The sequence below is a fragment of the Lucilia cuprina genome, chromosome 2 (genome assembly GCF_022045245.1).
Source record: "Lucilia cuprina isolate Lc7/37 chromosome 2, ASM2204524v1, whole genome shotgun sequence".
In the NCBI taxonomy this organism is placed as follows: Eukaryota; Metazoa; Arthropoda; class Insecta; order Diptera; family Calliphoridae; genus Lucilia; species Lucilia cuprina.
This window is the reverse complement of record NC_060950.1, coordinates 33,487,121-33,505,656: the sequence shown is the minus strand read 5'-3', so window position 1 is coordinate 33,505,656 and position 18,536 is coordinate 33,487,121. Positions and strand designations below refer to the sequence as shown.

General features: G+C 27.8%; 1 protein-coding gene across 4 annotated transcripts in view; it reads left to right on the top strand.

Annotated features, from left to right (window-relative positions):
- The window catches only part of LOC111691225, a 519,435-nt gene that overhangs the window by 376,570 nt on the left and 124,329 nt on the right, over positions 1-18,536 (top strand). For all 4 annotated transcript variants that reach the window (XM_046956730.1, XM_046956727.1, XM_046956729.1 and 1 more), the window contains 5 exons: positions 2,009-2,122; positions 7,615-7,811; positions 8,276-8,450; positions 8,550-8,687; positions 10,304-10,435. In XM_046956730.1, the coding sequence (XP_046812686.1) occupies positions 2,009-2,122; positions 7,615-7,811; positions 8,276-8,450; positions 8,550-8,687; positions 10,304-10,435 (756 nt within the window). The remainder of the gene's footprint in view (positions 1-2,008; positions 2,123-7,614; positions 7,812-8,275; positions 8,451-8,549; positions 8,688-10,303; positions 10,436-18,536) is intronic.

Genomic DNA, 18,536 nt, shown 5'->3' with positions numbered 1-18,536 from the left:
AACTTAAATATACTGATTTCAATTTGTTAGTTAGTTAGTTAGTTAGTTAGTTAGTTAGTTAGTTAGTTAGTTAATTAGTTAGTTAGTTAGTTAGTTAGTTAGTTAGTTAGTTAGTTAGTTAGTTAGTTAGTTAGTTAATTAATTAATTAATTAGTTAGTTAGTTAGTTAGTTAGTTAGTTAGTTAGTTAGTTAATTAGTTAGTTAGTTAATTAGTTATTTAGTTATTTATTTATTTAGTTAGTTAGTTAGTGTTAGTTAATTAGTTAGTTAGTTAGTTAGTTAGTTAGTTAGTTAGTTAGTTAGTTAGTTAGTTAGTTAGTTAGTTAGTTAGTTAATTAGTTAATTAGTTTGTTAGTTAGTTAGTTATTTAGTTAATTAGTTTGTTTGTTTGTTTGTTTGATATATAAATAACTAATTAAGTTAGTTAGAAAAGAAGATGCGTGGTACTTGACTAAATTTTATTAAAATACGACCATTTTAATGAATATTTCGAAATCAAAATTTATCGAAGGAAACATTTGATCCTTTAAATAAGTGCACGGTTGTTTTTAATAAAATGTAGATTATTAATTTATAAACTATACGTTCTTCATCAACTAGATATGATTTGAACAATATATTCTAATTTCATATAAACTTTAATTTTTTTTAATTTCTTCCAAATGTCGCGTAAAGCGAATTAACATCAACAAATTAAAACGTATCCAACTTTTTAAACTACATATATCACTCAAAAAGAAGTGTTAAAGTGTGAAATATAAAAAAAAATTTCACACACATTTTTTCACAAACATTTTTTTACTACCTTCATACGCATACGAGCGCTGTTATGCACAAATAATGTATTTCATTTTGACATATTTACCACTGTTACAATGAGAAAAAATATGATTATATATAAGAACATGTTTTAACAGTAATAGTATACATATGTTGGTAATTTTGTGATTTAATTTAATTAAAACACCACATAATCAGTCAACTGTCATATACATACATGCATATATTTCTTTTGTAAAAAATATTTACATATGTATGAATGTACAATATGGTAGTCCCAAAAATAATATCTACTGATATTTCCAATGAAATCAAGTATAATTTTATCAAATAAGACGATTTTGATTTGTTAAATATATCTTTTTTGAAAAATGTTCATACACTGAAAAAAATCCATGCCTAATATATACGAAAAATGTCGTATATGCGAAATTGTACGAAATATTTTAGTATAATGCAAAATATTCTTGAAAAAAATAATTTACATAAATTGAAAAAAGGAAAAAAATGGTAAAATTTACGAAATATTAATTTATTCAAACATTTTTGTTCATTTTAAAATAAATTTTCTAATTTTAGTTCAAAATTATTCTCCACACAAATTTTCATTATTTTTTTATGAAAATAAATCGTGAATAATATTATACTTTTTCTTAAATTTTATAAAAATGTTGTAGTTTTATTTAATTATAATATAATTAATATCATTATGTTTAATTTCACTAAAATTTAAGAAAAAAATATTACGAAAGGTTTTCGTACTTTCGTAAAAATAGAAAAGGGTTTATTAAATAATATTTCGTAATATACATGAAATTTTTGTAAATATTACGAAAATAGAAGTTACGAAATTTTTTTCGTAAAGTTGAGCATGGATTATTTTCATTGTAGGTTTCTTTCAGAATTTTGATCATATCTCTATAAACAAATTTTAAATAAAAATATCTTCCAATATACAATATTACACACGATTAGATTAGAATACACACGATTTCCTGACAGATATCTTATCTGATACCTTATCTGTCAGGCAATTGAAGAACTGACGAAGAGACAGGGATTCAGCGTTGGAAAAAAATAATAAGAAAATTACGGAAATGGATATGAATTGGTTCATATTCTCACATAGATGAATGTCATCAAAAATCACAAATGTCTTTTATTTTATCATTTGATATAATTTTGTTTATTTTAAAATATAATGTAAATTTTTCAATATCTTTTCAGAGTTCTGTGCTAGGTTCCGGTGGAATAATGTATATAAATGGTAGAATAGTTTCTGGCCCATTGGAATCTCTAGTTGATGTGTTAGTGCCAAAAAATATAATAGATTTGGATAAGGTACGAAAATACATATATTATTCATAAATATTTATAATAACACTGAATTGTTGTATGCTTGTATACATACCAATTAAAAGAATGTATACAATATTTACTGATGATATTGCTACTATTTTCATATTATTTTACAATAAATATGCATATATTTTTTTAAAGGTTATTTTTATTAAACCAATTAAAATATCTACATTACTTCTATATTTAACAAAAATTTATATATATTTTTTATTACCTTTTGAATAATTTTATTAAAAAAAACATATTTGTACTTTTTACGAAGTTCCCTTTAAACTCTACAAAATACTATGGCATATCAGCAGAACGTATGATTGATATTTATTTGCCAATAAACTTTTTATGAAATTACTCATACGTACATATGTTCAGCAAATTTTATAGAAATTTTACTGGAATTTTTTAATTGTTTGGCACTTGGAAAAAAAAGTTAAAAAACGGAAATAGTTTTAACTTTATATGCTATTTTGCAAAAAATATAGTAAAGCAGTAAAGTTTGAATTCAAATAAACGAAAAACAACTTTGTCGTTAAACTTTATGGGAATGTTAAATGCAAAGTTAAACTTGTATAAAGTTAGAAAAAATTAAGTTGCTTTGTTATTTTGGTCATTGAACTTTGTAAAAACAAACAATTTAAAAAATACAATCATATATGCTTGACCATACATCTGCTTTAAATATCGGAATGTTGTTGAACAATATTATCGAAGACAGTCTATTATAAATGCACTAATAATGAATTTTAATTTGAAACTCATGACAGTTATACCGGCTTCTATAACACCTATTCCACTTTGATTTGGGTGAAAAAAGTGTATGAATACAAATGAATTTTACTAATATTTTATGAAAACAGATGGTGGCCTATTGATTTAAAACTGAAATGTAACAAACAAAATCTTTTCGCAAACGTTTGCTGATAATTTTTTGGCAAACTTTGTAATTTGTGTGTGAAAGGGAGAGAAAAACACATCATGATTGATATTTTTTTTTTTTCAAAATCAAATCTCACACACAAATCAAAGTTGAAAATTGCGCCCCGTACCTTGCGCACAAACTTTACATGGACAGCCAGCCAGCCGAACAGACGGACGGACGGACATGTCTTAATCGACGAAAAAACCCTTCTGAATCGATCGGTATACTTTATAGTATAGAACAAATACTTTTGTGTGTTAAAAACATCAGCACAAGCGTATAATATCCTGCCCACTATAGTCTTGTAGGGTATAAACACACTAAATGATTCATTCATAAAATACGGCACAGCATTTGTTTTGTTCTCAAAAGAACGATTGAAAAGGCAAACTAAAGCAAGTAGATGAGCAAAACCCCAATTGTTTTGTTTTCGCCACATAAATAACTTTAACCTTTATTACTGTGTTAAAATGAGGAATTGAAATCATCCTTTACCTTCGTGAGAAGGGTATATATAGGTTTGTCATTGCGTTTGTAATTTCTATAATATAATTTTTCGACCCCATAAAGTATAAATAAAGTAAAATCGGTCCATAAATAACGAAAATATGAACAAAAATCCGAGACAACCTGTGAAAATTTCATCAAAAATTGAGTTTTTTATTCATGCTCAAACTGAAATTGCAAAAAAACAAAAACGAAATACACAATCATACGGTAAATTTTGTTATTGTACTCTTGTTTATAAAAACAAGGCAGAGCGTGAGCAGCAGAGCTAGAGTAGCAGAGCGAGAGCAGCACTAGTATGTTGTTATTGGCTACAAACATGAAATTAATATGTGGAGCCTGACTGAAGTTAGAAACCATAAAAGGGAACTTTTTGGTATTGAACCTAGAAATATGACATTAAGTATGTAGAGTCTGAATTAGGTGAGAATTACAAAAGGTACTTTTGGAACATTCTATAATATTGAACCAAGGGACATGAAATTTAGTACATAGATTCGGAATTAGATCAGAACACATTAAAGGAAACTTTTTAGTTCTTTTTCGTTCTACAAAAGGTACTTTTTGAATTTTCTATAATATTAAACCTAGAAACATGAAATTTAGCATGTAGGGCCTTGACTAGGAAAGAACCTACAAAAAGGGACTTTTTGGTAGTTTTTCGTTCTACAAAAGGTACTTTTTGAATTTTCTATAATATTAAACCTAGAAACATGAAATTAAGTATGTAGAGTCCGGACTAAGAAAGAACACATAAAAGGGGACCTAGAATATGAAATTTAGCATGTAGGGGCTTGACGAGGTAAGAACATAGAAAAACGGACTTTTTGGTACTTTTTCGGTCTACAAAAGGTACTTTTTAAATTTTCTATAATATTGAAGCTAGAAAAATACAATGCATGTAGGGCCTTGACTAGGTAAGAACCTAGAAAAAGGACTTTTTCGTTCTACAAAAGGTGCTTTTTGCATTTTTTATAATATTAAACCTAGAAACATGAAATTAGGTTTGTAGAGTCCGGATTAAATGAGAACATATAAAAGGGGACTTTTAAGAACTTTTTCGTTCTACAAAAGGTACTTTTTGAAATTTCTTTAATATTGAAACTAGAAACATGAAATTAATTATGTAGATCCTGGATTAAGTGGGAACCCATAAAAGGGGGCTTTTTGATACTTTTTCGTTCTTTATAAGGTACTTTTTGAAATTTCTGTAATATTTAACCTAGAAACGTGAAATTAAATATGTAGAGTCTGGATTAAGTGAGAACCCATAAAAGGGGAATTTTTGGTACCTTACCGTTTTAAAATTCGTACTGACTGTTTTTTAACGCATCGTGGTGAAGGGTATATAAGATTCGGCATAGCCGAATATAAAACTCTTACTTGTTTGAGAAGGATTTTGTATAGGGGTCAAATGATGCCCTATTGTTAAAAACTTCAGCAGTAACATTTAGACTTTTATATAACTTGTCGATTTTTGGACATACTTAAGAGCTTAAAAGCCCTATTCGGAAGGTTGTATGGGGTTATACGAACAATTGGACCGAATTTAATAATTTTTAATAGACTTCTTGAAAATTGCGATATGTAGCGTACGCAAAAGGTTTACATGGATACACAGAATGACAGATCAGCTAAATCGCCTCAGATTCTGAGCTGATTGGTGTACTTTAAGGTGGGCGTAGGACATCACATAATACATAATAGCCTCCCAATATAGTGATGCAGGGTATTATCCGGCAAATTATTATATTCGATTAATTTACTTCTACCATCCCTTCTCTTACATATAATTTTTAATAAACTTCTAAACTTTTTATTATTTTCTAAACTCGCTATTTATTTAATTGCCTGATAAAATACAAATAAAAATATTTCTCATTTATCCTATTAATATAATTTTATTTTTTAGAGGAAATGCATAATATAATACTTCCTTTAATTTACATAATATTTTAATTAAAAACTTGTAACAATATTGTTGTTTCCCTAGGGATATAAATATGTTGAGTGGATGTGTTATGTTGATGTTAACACTTCAAAGAATAAAAAAACATACATATGTATGTATGTACACAATTTAGGGGCATAAAAGTATATGAGAGAAAACCGTGTTAAAAAATTCATTTTGTAAAAATATAAAAATTGATAGCCAATAATAATCTATTGATTTGCAACAGCTTCATTAAAAACTAGCCACTGGCCACTACTCAAGGCTGGAAATAATTTATGTCAATTTCTTTTTAACAAGATATTGTATTAATTAAATATTTTTACCTTTTTTGCTGAATAAGTTCTTATTAAAAATTTTGTTGTATTTGAATTAATTCAATTTAAAAGGAGGGCAGTTGGGGCCAATAATATATGTATGAATATGCCCAAACCAAAAATGTTGTTTTATATCAAATCTTGATTTTTGTTAGGTGTCCTTGCACCTGATTAAGGCGTTTGATCAAAGAAGCGATGAAAATAAAAAATTTTTAACTTTCATATGGAAAATTAAATTCAAACTTAAAGTTTATACATATATTGTAATTGCAAGAATTAATACCCTTTACTATTTAAAAAAACATTTACAGAAAACTATTTTCAACATATCTATATATCTGTTTATGTAAATCAAATCATTTATTTATTTAAAATTACAGTTGTAATTTTTAATTAAGAATTTTTAACCACAAAGAAACAAAATCTAGTAACCATAAAATATGCATAAAAATGAAGCATGCACAAACAAACCAACCAACCAAAAAAACGGAAATATTTTTATGGGTAATTGTGTTAAAACGGAGATAAAATTCTAAAGCATTGCCACAAACACCCATAAAAGGCGAACTAAAATACTATGAAAACCTAAAAGGGTAGAAAAAAACATAAATTAGTTGAATATTTTACTAAGGACAAGTACTAAAGAAAATAATTTACTAAGTATATGGACTCTTGCCAAAATTAAAAAAAGGAAACAAACCAAAGACCAAACATAACCAATGCCAAAGATCTTTTCACTTTTTTCATAATACTGTGGTGCTAATAATAGTTAGATTCACACATTCACAAAAAAGGGGGAAATCCTGCATAGTGATACTTAACCTAAAGTAAACTGGCTACATACAAAAATAGAAACAAGTGTAAAAGACTACATACATAAATGTATTCAGCAAATTGATAAACACATATTTTAAGGCATAACACAACTATACATACAATAATACAGACTAATGTAATAGTCCATTTAAATGTATTTGCCTAACATTTTGTCTTAATAACCTTATTTTACTTAAAATGACGCTGAGTATTAAGCAGAACATATTTAACCGGAGTGTAATTGTGTTAATAATTTATTTGTTACTTCATGAGTAGTTGAATTAAGCTATGGTTAATAATTTGGCAAACTGAGGAATATAATATTGTATCAAGCAAGTTTTGAATCATCATCACAATAATATCAATTGCCAAATTTGTAAAAAAGTTAGATAACTAAGTAACTAACTGACTGGCTAACTAACTAACTAACTAACTAACTAACTAACTAACAAACTAACTAACTAACTAACTAACTAACTAACTAACTATCTATCTATCTATCTATCTATCTATCTATCTATCTATCTATCTATCTATCTATCTATCTATCTATCTATCTATCTATCTATCTATCTATCTCTCTATCTATCTATATATCTATCTATCTAGCTAACTAACTAAATTACTTACTTACATACAACAGGTCCGATAGAGGCCTAGATGTATTTATTCGGATTTTATATATTTATCGTACTTTTCAACTAACTTACTTATTATCTAATTTAATTTCGAAACGATTAATCCCAAACTCATAGCTTTGCTAATTACTTGTGTTCACAAAAATGTCTGCTTATTTTTAGATTAACCAGACATAATTAAGTATTTTTAAAAGTTCATAGAATAAAAAAAAAGCAATTAACATGAACTCACAAAAGATATATAACAATTATTTACTCAATATAGACTAATTAAAGTAACATATTAACATGTTCCTTTTTCTTTCTCTTGTTCTTAATATTTTTAGGAATTTATTTTTTCATTTTTACTATCATCACGTTTATATTTACGACCCCATGAATTGTTGGGTAAACTATTATCCTCAGTACCTGATAGTGAATCATTAGAATCATTGGTAGCATTATTAGCTGAATGGACAAATAAATTTCCCTATGATTATCGCGATGAACGTATGATGAGCCATGTTAAACATATCGTTGCCAGGTGAGTAAGCAACTTATTTCTACATATACATATATGTACATTTAACAAATACATAAGAAGATTAAAAATTATACAATTATTATTGTTGATTTTATATATTTTGTAATATATGGATATAATTTAATACGGGATGGGATATATATTTATTATATATTTCATTCTAACGTATTCAGAACAATTGTGATACATTTCCAAAGTCCTTTATTATATTCGATTACATTCAATGTATAGTATCAAAATCTTAAACTGATACGTAAAATGTAAACAATTCATTACATGGTAATGCAAAATTTTGTTGGGATACCCTCAAACACTATATACTGATTTACGTATTCCAATACATTTGTGAATTTCAGTATGAAAGTATGAGCAGTTCTGATTAAATTTTATTTATTCACTAATTTTCTTAGAAACCATTGTAAAAGTTACATTTTGTTTGTTTATAATTTAACTGTCATATACAGATGTTCTAATACACGTTTAGAAGCCATTGTTTCGGAAATATTGAGTGCCTTGTTAAAACGTTTGACTGATTTGGAAAGACACGAAGAAGAATTACGCTCCTGTCAAACATCAAATAATGTAGCAGTAACAGCCACAATAGCAACATCAGCGGCAGCAGCCACAACAACGGAAAAGGTAAATTTAAATTTTGTAAATTATAGTTGATTGTTAAATAATTACATTTACGGTTAAGGCTGTTGAAAGCACTAATAACATTTACTATTCTCATTATAGTGTGATGTTAAACTATTTGAATGCCCTACATCTACACAATATGCACAAATTCTGTGCCGCATAGAAAAAAAGTTAGCCAAACACATTGGACCGGAAGAGTTCGTACAGTGCAGTAGTAATGTTTTATTAGATAAACAGGTGAGCTATTGCTATTGATTTGTATAACAAACATTTTATTATTTGTAGTTTTATTTATTTAAAATTAATGTGTTTACTTTTCTGTACAAATAACTTCATCAATTTTTAATGTCAAGGTTCTTATACATAAACAATTTGATTGGATTTCAATTATCATAATAACTAAAAAAACTAGTCTTGCAACTAGAACCAATTGGTAAACCAGTGGCTTAAAACTGACTTTAATGCTACTTACTGACTTAAAAAATAATACAACGATCAAAATCAACTTAAACATATTACTGACCCAACTCCCTATACATAAAGGGCCCTCGACAGAAAATGATTTAGTCTTATCACTTGCTTAAAGATGCAAGTATAGTTTGGCCAAAAAGTACGTACAAAACTTTATAATTGACCGTTTCACCATAAACGGATACAACTTTACAGCTTATTTCTGAACTTAAAATAAAGCGATATAAACCGACATCTGTTTTTAAAATTTATACCTATATTTAATTCGGAATACTTCGTTCTATAGCTGACTTAAACCCTTTTTAAAAGCCCCATTACGCTAATGTACATTATAGTATCAATTATGAAATTCAGCATAAATCTAATAAACAACTGTAATGAAGTATATTAGGGCTCGGCCGACCCTATACAAGTAATAAAAACAACATTTTTTTATCATAGTAAGCATTTATGTTGAAAATTTTCTTACTTCTCATATATTTAAACAATTTATGGTCGAAAAACTAATTTCTGAAAGAGACTTTATATCAGGGCTAGGGACAGATATGGCAAAATTTTAATGAATGGATTTATATTTCTATATTTGTTTGTAATGAATTTCATCGGGATATTAATGTTTATAAATGAATTAAAGACATTCAAGTCATTTTCTAAAGGGGATTTTGTATGGGAGCAAGATCATCAAACTTAATTGTATCGCTTTTAATGGAGATACAAGTAAATTTACCATAATTATGATCCCAAAAGCACTTTCGGGTTAAAACAATGGACCGATTTAAACTTTTTTTCAATAGGCTTTGTCCTAGAGTAAAAAAAAACTTATGTCCCAAATTTCATCCAGTTATATTAAAAATTGCCACCTGTACCTTGTGCACAAGCATTACAAGGAGAGTTAGTCAGTGGTGTAGGGTATAATGACAATAAGAAAATCATCGATTTATTTGCTAATTTGCTAAACATATCAATATAACTTCTTTATGAGTGTAGCTTAAAATAATATATGCGAAAATATTCCGTTATACTACTGACAAATCCTCATAAAACAGTCAACAAATTAACTACATGCTTTAAATTAAAAACATTACAAAAGCAATAAAGACCAAATAAACACAGTAATTATGGCTTTTAAATGAATATATTCAGCATTTAAATATTACTTTTTCATGATTTCATATTCAACATTAAGCCCCCCAGTAAAGCAGAAATAAAACACACTCTTGATCATAAAATAAAAATATTTTAATTAAAATGGACAATATTTTTTTTTTCTCTATTTTTAATTTTCAAACAAAGAAGTCATTAAAAGTTATTTATGCATTTTGTTTTTTGTATTTCTTTTTTAAATAATTTTTGTTTATTTAAAATGTTTCTTTTTAAAACAGAAAAAATGGGACCAACCATCATCCTCGGGTGGACCACCAGGCGTACAAGATCCCAAAAAGACATGTAATTTGGAAACATATCTAGATTGGTCAGCACGTCTACGTTTATTTGTATGCAACGAAATACTGCAGGTGAGTAAACAGAAAAAAAACTACAACATAATTTGCAAAAAGGATGAAGCCATTAAAAGTAATGAAAAAATGCAAGAAAGAAAAAATCTCAAACTAAATTAAGAAAATAAACTGTTTTCCTTGGAAAGCGTTTCTTGTAATGTAAAAGAAAATTAACATTTGTAAAGAACGTAATGTAAATATTATTCATTAAAGAAATAAAACAGCTGTAGATGATGACCATTTAGTGAACATAGTTTTGTTTGGAATATAATTTTCATTCAGTTTAAATTATTTTAATACTGATTTCAGTTTTTCCAGGTTAATTTTATTATGTTAAATATGGATAAAAATTTTTTTTGCCGAGCCAATCTAATATAGAAATGTAGATACATATGTGTAATGTAAAAATGTGTAGTTTATGTTGATTATTGTCAACATCCTTTTTCTCATGCCAACAAAAATTAAGTATGTCGATTTTGTAATTTTGTTTGCAACAAATCAAAATATAGATCGTTTGCCCAAAAAGTAGATATATGTGTATTCTTATAAATATAGTCTAGGTCCTTATACTATTCTAAGCCTGTCTGTCCGTCTGTCTGTTGGAAACATTGCTGAGGATCAGAACATCATATTAATGCTAAAAAAAAACAACAAAATACGTAAAGCAATAAAACCAACATACAACCATTGGTTTGTTGGTAATTTTTTTTTATTTTTATGCTAATATCTCTTTTTTATGCTTATATCTATCTTATTTAAATATATTTAAAATATTAAACTTCTCAAAATGTCTTATACTATGCTAAGCCTGTCTGTCCGTCTGTCTGTTGGAAACATTGCTGAGGATCAGAACATCATATTAATGCTAAAAAAAACAACAAAATGCGTAAAGCAATAAAACCAACATACAACCATTGGTTTGTTGGTATTTTTTTTATTTTTATGCTAATATCTCTTTTTTATGCTTATATCTATCTTATTTAAATATATTTAAAATAGTAATCTTCTCAAAATGTCTGTCAGAATTATTTGGATCCTGAAGATATCTGGGGTCTTCAGAAAATTGATTTCAATAGACACACAGAAAGACAGACTTCTCTATCTATTCAGAATATTCTTTCGTATTATGCACGAAATTTTCGTAAATATTTTTTCAGAAAGTTAAACAAGAATTTTTTCCTGAGACATTGATATCTATAAGCAAGAAAGCTAAAAAAAAAAATTGTTCCACTGTCCTTCGCTCACTAACTGTGACACAACAGGTTATATTCACATTTTTATGTGATATGTGTATGTTACTAAAATCTTCACAAAATTTTTTCTAGCTTCCTGGGTACAACTTCTTTATAAACTTACAACTATATTAATTTATTCATAATGTGTACTGAATCTCTGACATTTATGTAAGTATCCCATTGAATTTTAATAACTAATGAAGTGACTGTAGTAGCAACCTTGTTCACTTTTACTAACTTCTGAAAACTCAATACTGTAAAATCACTTCTTTTAATACCTTTAATATTAACAAAGAAAAAAAGCCACTCACAAATTTACTTATCAACAATTCTCATCAGCAACATTTTTTTGTTGGTATTTCATTCATTATTTATGAAAAAGGAAAAATGTAGAAAAGAAACCTTAAACTTTGTCAACACATGTCCAGTTATGACTAGCTACATGAATACATATTGCCTTCAGGCACGTAAATTTATCTAGAACAGGTAGATGTGTGTATATCCGGCACAGGAAAAAATATTTGGTTTGCAAATTTTCAAGTTTTTGCATGTTTTTTTATAAAATTGTTTACTAAACGTGTCTATTTGTAACCGTTACGATTTACAAATTACCAAGCAATATTAAATATTTATAAAGAAAATACAAGATTTTGTATGACAGACTAAATGTATATTTTGAAATTATTTAATTAAGAAGACGAGTCACTTATTGAAAGAGTTTAGTAACCTTTTCAATCAAGTATTATATATTAATTGATAATTCTGGTACATTGAACTTAATTTGTGTTTGAATATATAATATTTGTTGTACTAGTTTACAGACCATTCAATGGTTTAGTCTTGATATTTTTTAATATAGTATGTGAATAAATATACCCACGCGTATGTGGTATATACTTACGATGACCAAACGTTCTGTATTATATCGAAAAGTACTGTATTTTAGAGCGCTGTTCTGTATAAATTATTCTTTGCTAAAAAAAAACGTGAAAACATTCTGCATTTTATTTAGTGTTCTGTATTTATTCAGTATTTTGTTATTTTTTTCAGTTTAACATTAAAACGCATAAGAATAATAAAAATTTTAAATAATTCTGACACAAATGTAAGTAACACAGATTTTTCAACTATAAACATATAAAGACTTATCCAAAAACCATTATTAAAATTACCAATAGTTTACTACACACTTTTCCCATATAAAAACAGGTTTTAATGACCATTGTAAACTTAATAATCGTTTTTGCATAAGGCAGTTAGTTTGCATTCTTTTTGTACTTTACTAATTAATAATTTTTCTTTAACACAGAAAAAATTAATACATGACCGGAAGAAATTTGTTAATAAATTGTATGAATCGAACATGTCTTTTTTCCCATACCATTTTCATTCAGAATATTAAAAGTTCATAAAATGTATGAATTGAATTTTTACTTTTTTGAATTGAATTTTTACTTTTTTTTGCATAAAAGTCCATTATTTACTATTCTGTGTACATAGTAACAGAATAGTAATATTGTGTTAGTGATATTACAAAATTGAAATGTTGAAAACCAAAATCTAAAACAGGAAATCATCAGCAAACATAGTTAACAACGTTTTTCGAAAAAGCCCACAAAATTCATCGATTTTAATCTAAAAATCTTCTTATTAATTTCCAAATAAAATTTTTTAACAAATAGAAAAAATCTGAAATATTACGTGAGAACTTTGAGTTAAAATTGTAGTTAGTTAGTTAGTTTGAAAGGCGGATGTACATATATACACAAAATCTAAAGAAATTCACCTAGGCTGCTATCGGGCCTGTTGTGCGCTCCTTAACCAGTGCCTCAGGTGGGAATCGAACCCACCACCTCCGGTCTACCAGACTAGAACTCTAAACACTAACCTACCGGAGGCCACAGTTAAAATTTTACTTGTACTTTATTTTTGTTACTATAACCATTAAGTAACTTATTCTTAAATACTATTAACATTTGTTAATAGTATCAATAAGTATTTATATTCAATACAATAATTTTTAAAGCTTTTTAAATTGACAAATAAAATTTTGACGGTTAAAAATAACCTGATTTAGAAAATAGCGGTTAGTGTATGTGTATTGTCTCCTGTTCTATATTTTGTTGAAATAAATATGGTCACCGTATATATACTACGATTTCTGTAGAAAATTTTACAAATAGTATATTGCAAAACTTGTTGATATTTCTTTTAAATGTAATTTTTGAATGCATTCACCAACTGCTTGGCGGTTAGTCTACGACCTTATCAATTTAAAAGTTAATTAGCTAGTCTATTAACTTGTCTATGGTTTTCTAATAAAAATATTTTCATATAAAATAATATTTTATATACTATGGTAATTTTTGTGTTAAAAAAAGTATAATATTTCAATATTTTTGGTACACATACATAAATCTACAACAAAAAGGCATTTTTTTAAACTTATGCAAATTTAATAGTTAATACTTTATATATAAATATTCCAATTCCTTCCTCAATTGCCCGAAATAGAAATGAAATACATTGGAATACTTCATTATCCGAAAAAACAGCTTTATAATTAGGGAGAGAATAAAAGAAATCCAATACGTATATGTATGTAAATATGTATATATTTATATATCTAATTTGATCATATCGTTTGTGGGTTTCGCTACCCTTAAAAAAATATAACTTATATTTACTTGTTTTGGAAAAAAGTAGTCCAATTTTCTAGTCTAGTTTAATATATGACTATTTGAGTTTATTGTAAGCCCATTTTTTCTAATTATTCCCTGCTGTACGAATTTCACTTTACATGGAAGATGCCACACCCCTTATGCTGAATCGTCAAAAATATTCATATTGAAACAAAAGATATTTGTTATGGTGTTCTAAATATACAGACTCAAATATTTATTTTATATGGGAGGTTCCATGCTCACATTTGGTGGACCGAATAACAGAAACATTACTGTAAAATTGTTGTCTGGTCGGTCCATATTTAGTTATAGCTCGCATTATAGTATCCAATATACCCATTTTGTTATTAGCTTGAATAATATTTAATTAAGTATACTATGTGGGCGTGACACCTTATGTATTTAAAATTTCAAAATAAAAATTTGCACATAGCTTCTTTCGGATATATAGGAAGTCACGGTTCAAACTTAAAAACAAACACATATATATTTATACGTATAGATATGAACGTCAGGGCGATCGTAGTAATTTATAAATTTGTTTTTAATGATTTATTAATATTTAATTGATTTTCTGTAAATAAGCATTAAGGTAATTTTATACGATAAGTTGTGAACGATCCTCAACAAACTTTACAGAGAGATTTTCTTTTTTCTATAAAACTGGATCATTTCCAGTTATGGAATTTTGAGGTGAACTTTTTTTGGGATCTCACAGATGTCTGCATTCTTACTTGTTTTTATTCCATAAGAACTAATTTCTATATCGAACACAAAACCGATAACTTTGAATTATATCAAAAAATGTTCTTATAGGTTTCCCAAGTTATAACCCCACTTCGGTATGTAAGCAATATGTTAAATTTACGCCATATTTTTGTGTTTTTTATTGTATATGCACTTTTGTATTGTGAACTCAATTATGTTCTCAAATTTGATTAACTTATACTTTTCACCATACGAAGAAATATTTTATGTACATGAAACATCAACAATCATTCTTATGTTTTCACCCTTTACCAACATCAGTAATGATCGGAATACAGTATGTGTAACATTGGGAAATATTAATGTAACATTTTCGTAATATTTACAAAAATTTCGTGTATAATACAAAATATTATTTAACACACCGCCTTTCTAATGTTAAGAATAATTTCATGGAATATTATTATAGAATATTAAACAGATATTGTTCTCAGTGTAAATACAGTTTGTTTTTATACCCACAATCAAAGAAGATGGGGGTATATTGTTTTTGTCATTCCGTTTGTAACACATTGAAACATTCGTCTAAGACCCATAAAAGTATATATATTCTGGGTCCTTATTAGATTCTAAACCAATCTAGCTGAACTGAGATACTTATAGTTAATGCAGTTTGTTTGGTATTGAAAATGGGCAATATCGGTTTACGATTTCGCCTAGCCCCCATATAAGGCCCCCTTCAGAAAATGACTTTATCACCAATAACTGGCTAACAGAAGCATCAATAGCAGTTAAATTCGGCACAAACATGTTTTATGGGGACATAAATCTCTTCGTAGAATTTTATAAGGATCCTAATACCTATACGGTCCCTTTCAGAAAATGACTTTAACGCTCATTACTGACTCAAAAATGCTGACTACAAAACTTGTTTCTGTAGAATTTCACTGCTGTATTCTACAGAAACAAGTTTTGTACTAGCCAAAAACTCTTTATGAAATATAATAAAAATCGGTCTATAACTGACCGACCATCCAAGGTCCCCCATAGATAGTGACTGTAACGCTCGTTACTGGCTGTAACGCTCAAATACGACTACAGCGATGAAATTTCACATAAACATGTTTGTATGAGCCCCTACCCTATGCCCCTATTAAGGTCACCATTAGAAATTTAAATAAATCTTATTAGGGCTCTTTTATCGTTCATTACTGCATAATAATAGGAATAGAAATATGCAATTCAATATAAACAAATGTTATGGGAACTGAAATCTTCCTACAGACATTGATGAAGACGAATCAATAAATGACCACTTCAGTAAAACTACTATAACTCTAATTACTTGCTTAAAATTACGACTTAGGCGATGAAAGTCGAATAAACAACTTCTTTACGAACATAATTTATGTACAAAAGTTTATAAAAATCAATCTATAATTGACCTTTATATAAAATTCACTCCAGAAAATTACTTTAACACTCATGTATCGCTCATAAGTTCTTCCAAATTACGGTAGTTTTATAGGAACTGCAATTTTTCAACTGAATTTAATGAGGATCGGACGAGTACAGCGACATTAGTTACAAACAATTACTGTATAAACCGAAGAGGATAGGTCCATAATTGACTCTACCCTCCATATAACCACTCTTACAAAAAAAACAGTTTGTGGTTATAAATATTGGATAAAACAAAATTATTTTTAATTCGGAATAGCACGGTCCATGCTTAAGCCCTTATTAAATGCCTTCTTCCAAATATTTCCTTGATATTCATATTAATATTGACAATTGATTCAACATATTCGGCATGGCCGAATATAACACTCTTACTTGTTCACTTTATCGATACGTTTTAGCATATTAGTTTTACTAACTATTGCATATTCTTGTTGTAATAAGTAATGTGCAAATTCCATAAAATTCTGTAACCACAAACACAAGATCAAGTTAAATGTTGTTTCTAACAAGTCTTTTACATGACTGAATTCTATTTACCATTTACTGATATGCCTCAATGATTTCTTTATATTGGTAAATATGGGATTTCAATTATTTTCTTAGCTTGACTAAGTTTGAAAATTATACGTTGCAGGTATAATTTGGAAAGTCTACATGAATGTTTTGTTAGCAATTTCAAATGTAAAGTATTTATACATACTATTCATGGAAACGATATAGTCATTAAGTTAAATATTTTAAATAATATTAAAATGTAGACACACGGTACAGGATTTTCATTTTAAATAAGAATATAATTTAAGGTTAAATTTCTCTAAAGAATCGTAACTTTCAGGAATTCTAAGTGTTAAATAAAAACACAGAATATAACAAGCCGACTATGCCTTATCGTATATACCCACCTTTTAACCGTATGTAGTAAATTAAAAGCTTCATTAAAGGATTTTCGTTCGCATTAAACACATTTCAAATTTATTTGCTGCACTCATATTTTCAAGCCAGTTATAAAAATTAAAATCTTTTATTTAAAAGGGGTCTTATATGGAAGTGGTAATTATGGACCAAGACTTAGTTACGAGATTTCAACTCGTATAAAACATGTTTGCAACGAACTACTCGTATTTTTAAGGCAGTAATGAGCATTAATGTCGTTTGTATTTTTATACCCTCCACCACCATCAGTGGTGATAGAGGGTATAAATAACTGTCATTCCGCGTGTAACACCAAGAAATATTCATCTGAGACCCTACAAAGTATATATATTCTTGGTCCTTATGAAATTCTGAGTCGATTTAGCTATGTCCGTCTGTCTGTCCGTCTGTCTGTCCGTCTGTCTGCCTAAAACACGCTCACGTTAAAACTAAGCAAAGGACATCAACTAAATTCACCGAAAATATTTATTGTTATCCTACGCAGTTTGGTATTGAAAATGGGCAAAATCGGTTCACATCGGGAAAAGTTATGAATCAAAATTTGAAACAACCTCGAAAAAATAAGCATTTTTCACACATTCTGATGTAATTTTCTCGAAAACTATGCAAGATAATTCCATAAAAATTGGCACACATTCGTTTCCGCACAAAAGCTTAATATCTGTGGAAAATCGCCAGAATCGGTTCACAATTTCATATACCTCCCATACAAAAGTACATATTCCCGGAAATTTGTTTTTTTGTTAATAACTTCCGTCGTTATGTCGATATATTCACAAAATTTTGAGAAATTAAAATTTTATGATAATAAAATTTATTCAGAGGAAAATGTTTTTGGATGGGTCCATTATTGGTCATAGCTCCCATACAAGGTCCCCTCCCGAAAATCACTTAAACGCGCATAACTCATTAGTAAATTAAGATATCGATATAAAATTTGGTACAAGTATTGCCCTTATATACAGAAATATTACAATGAAAGCTTTTTTGGATCGATCCATAATTGGTAATAGCTCCCATACAAGGTCCCCTCCCGAAAATCACTTAAACGGGCATAACTCATTAGTAAATCAAGATATCGATATTAAATTTGGT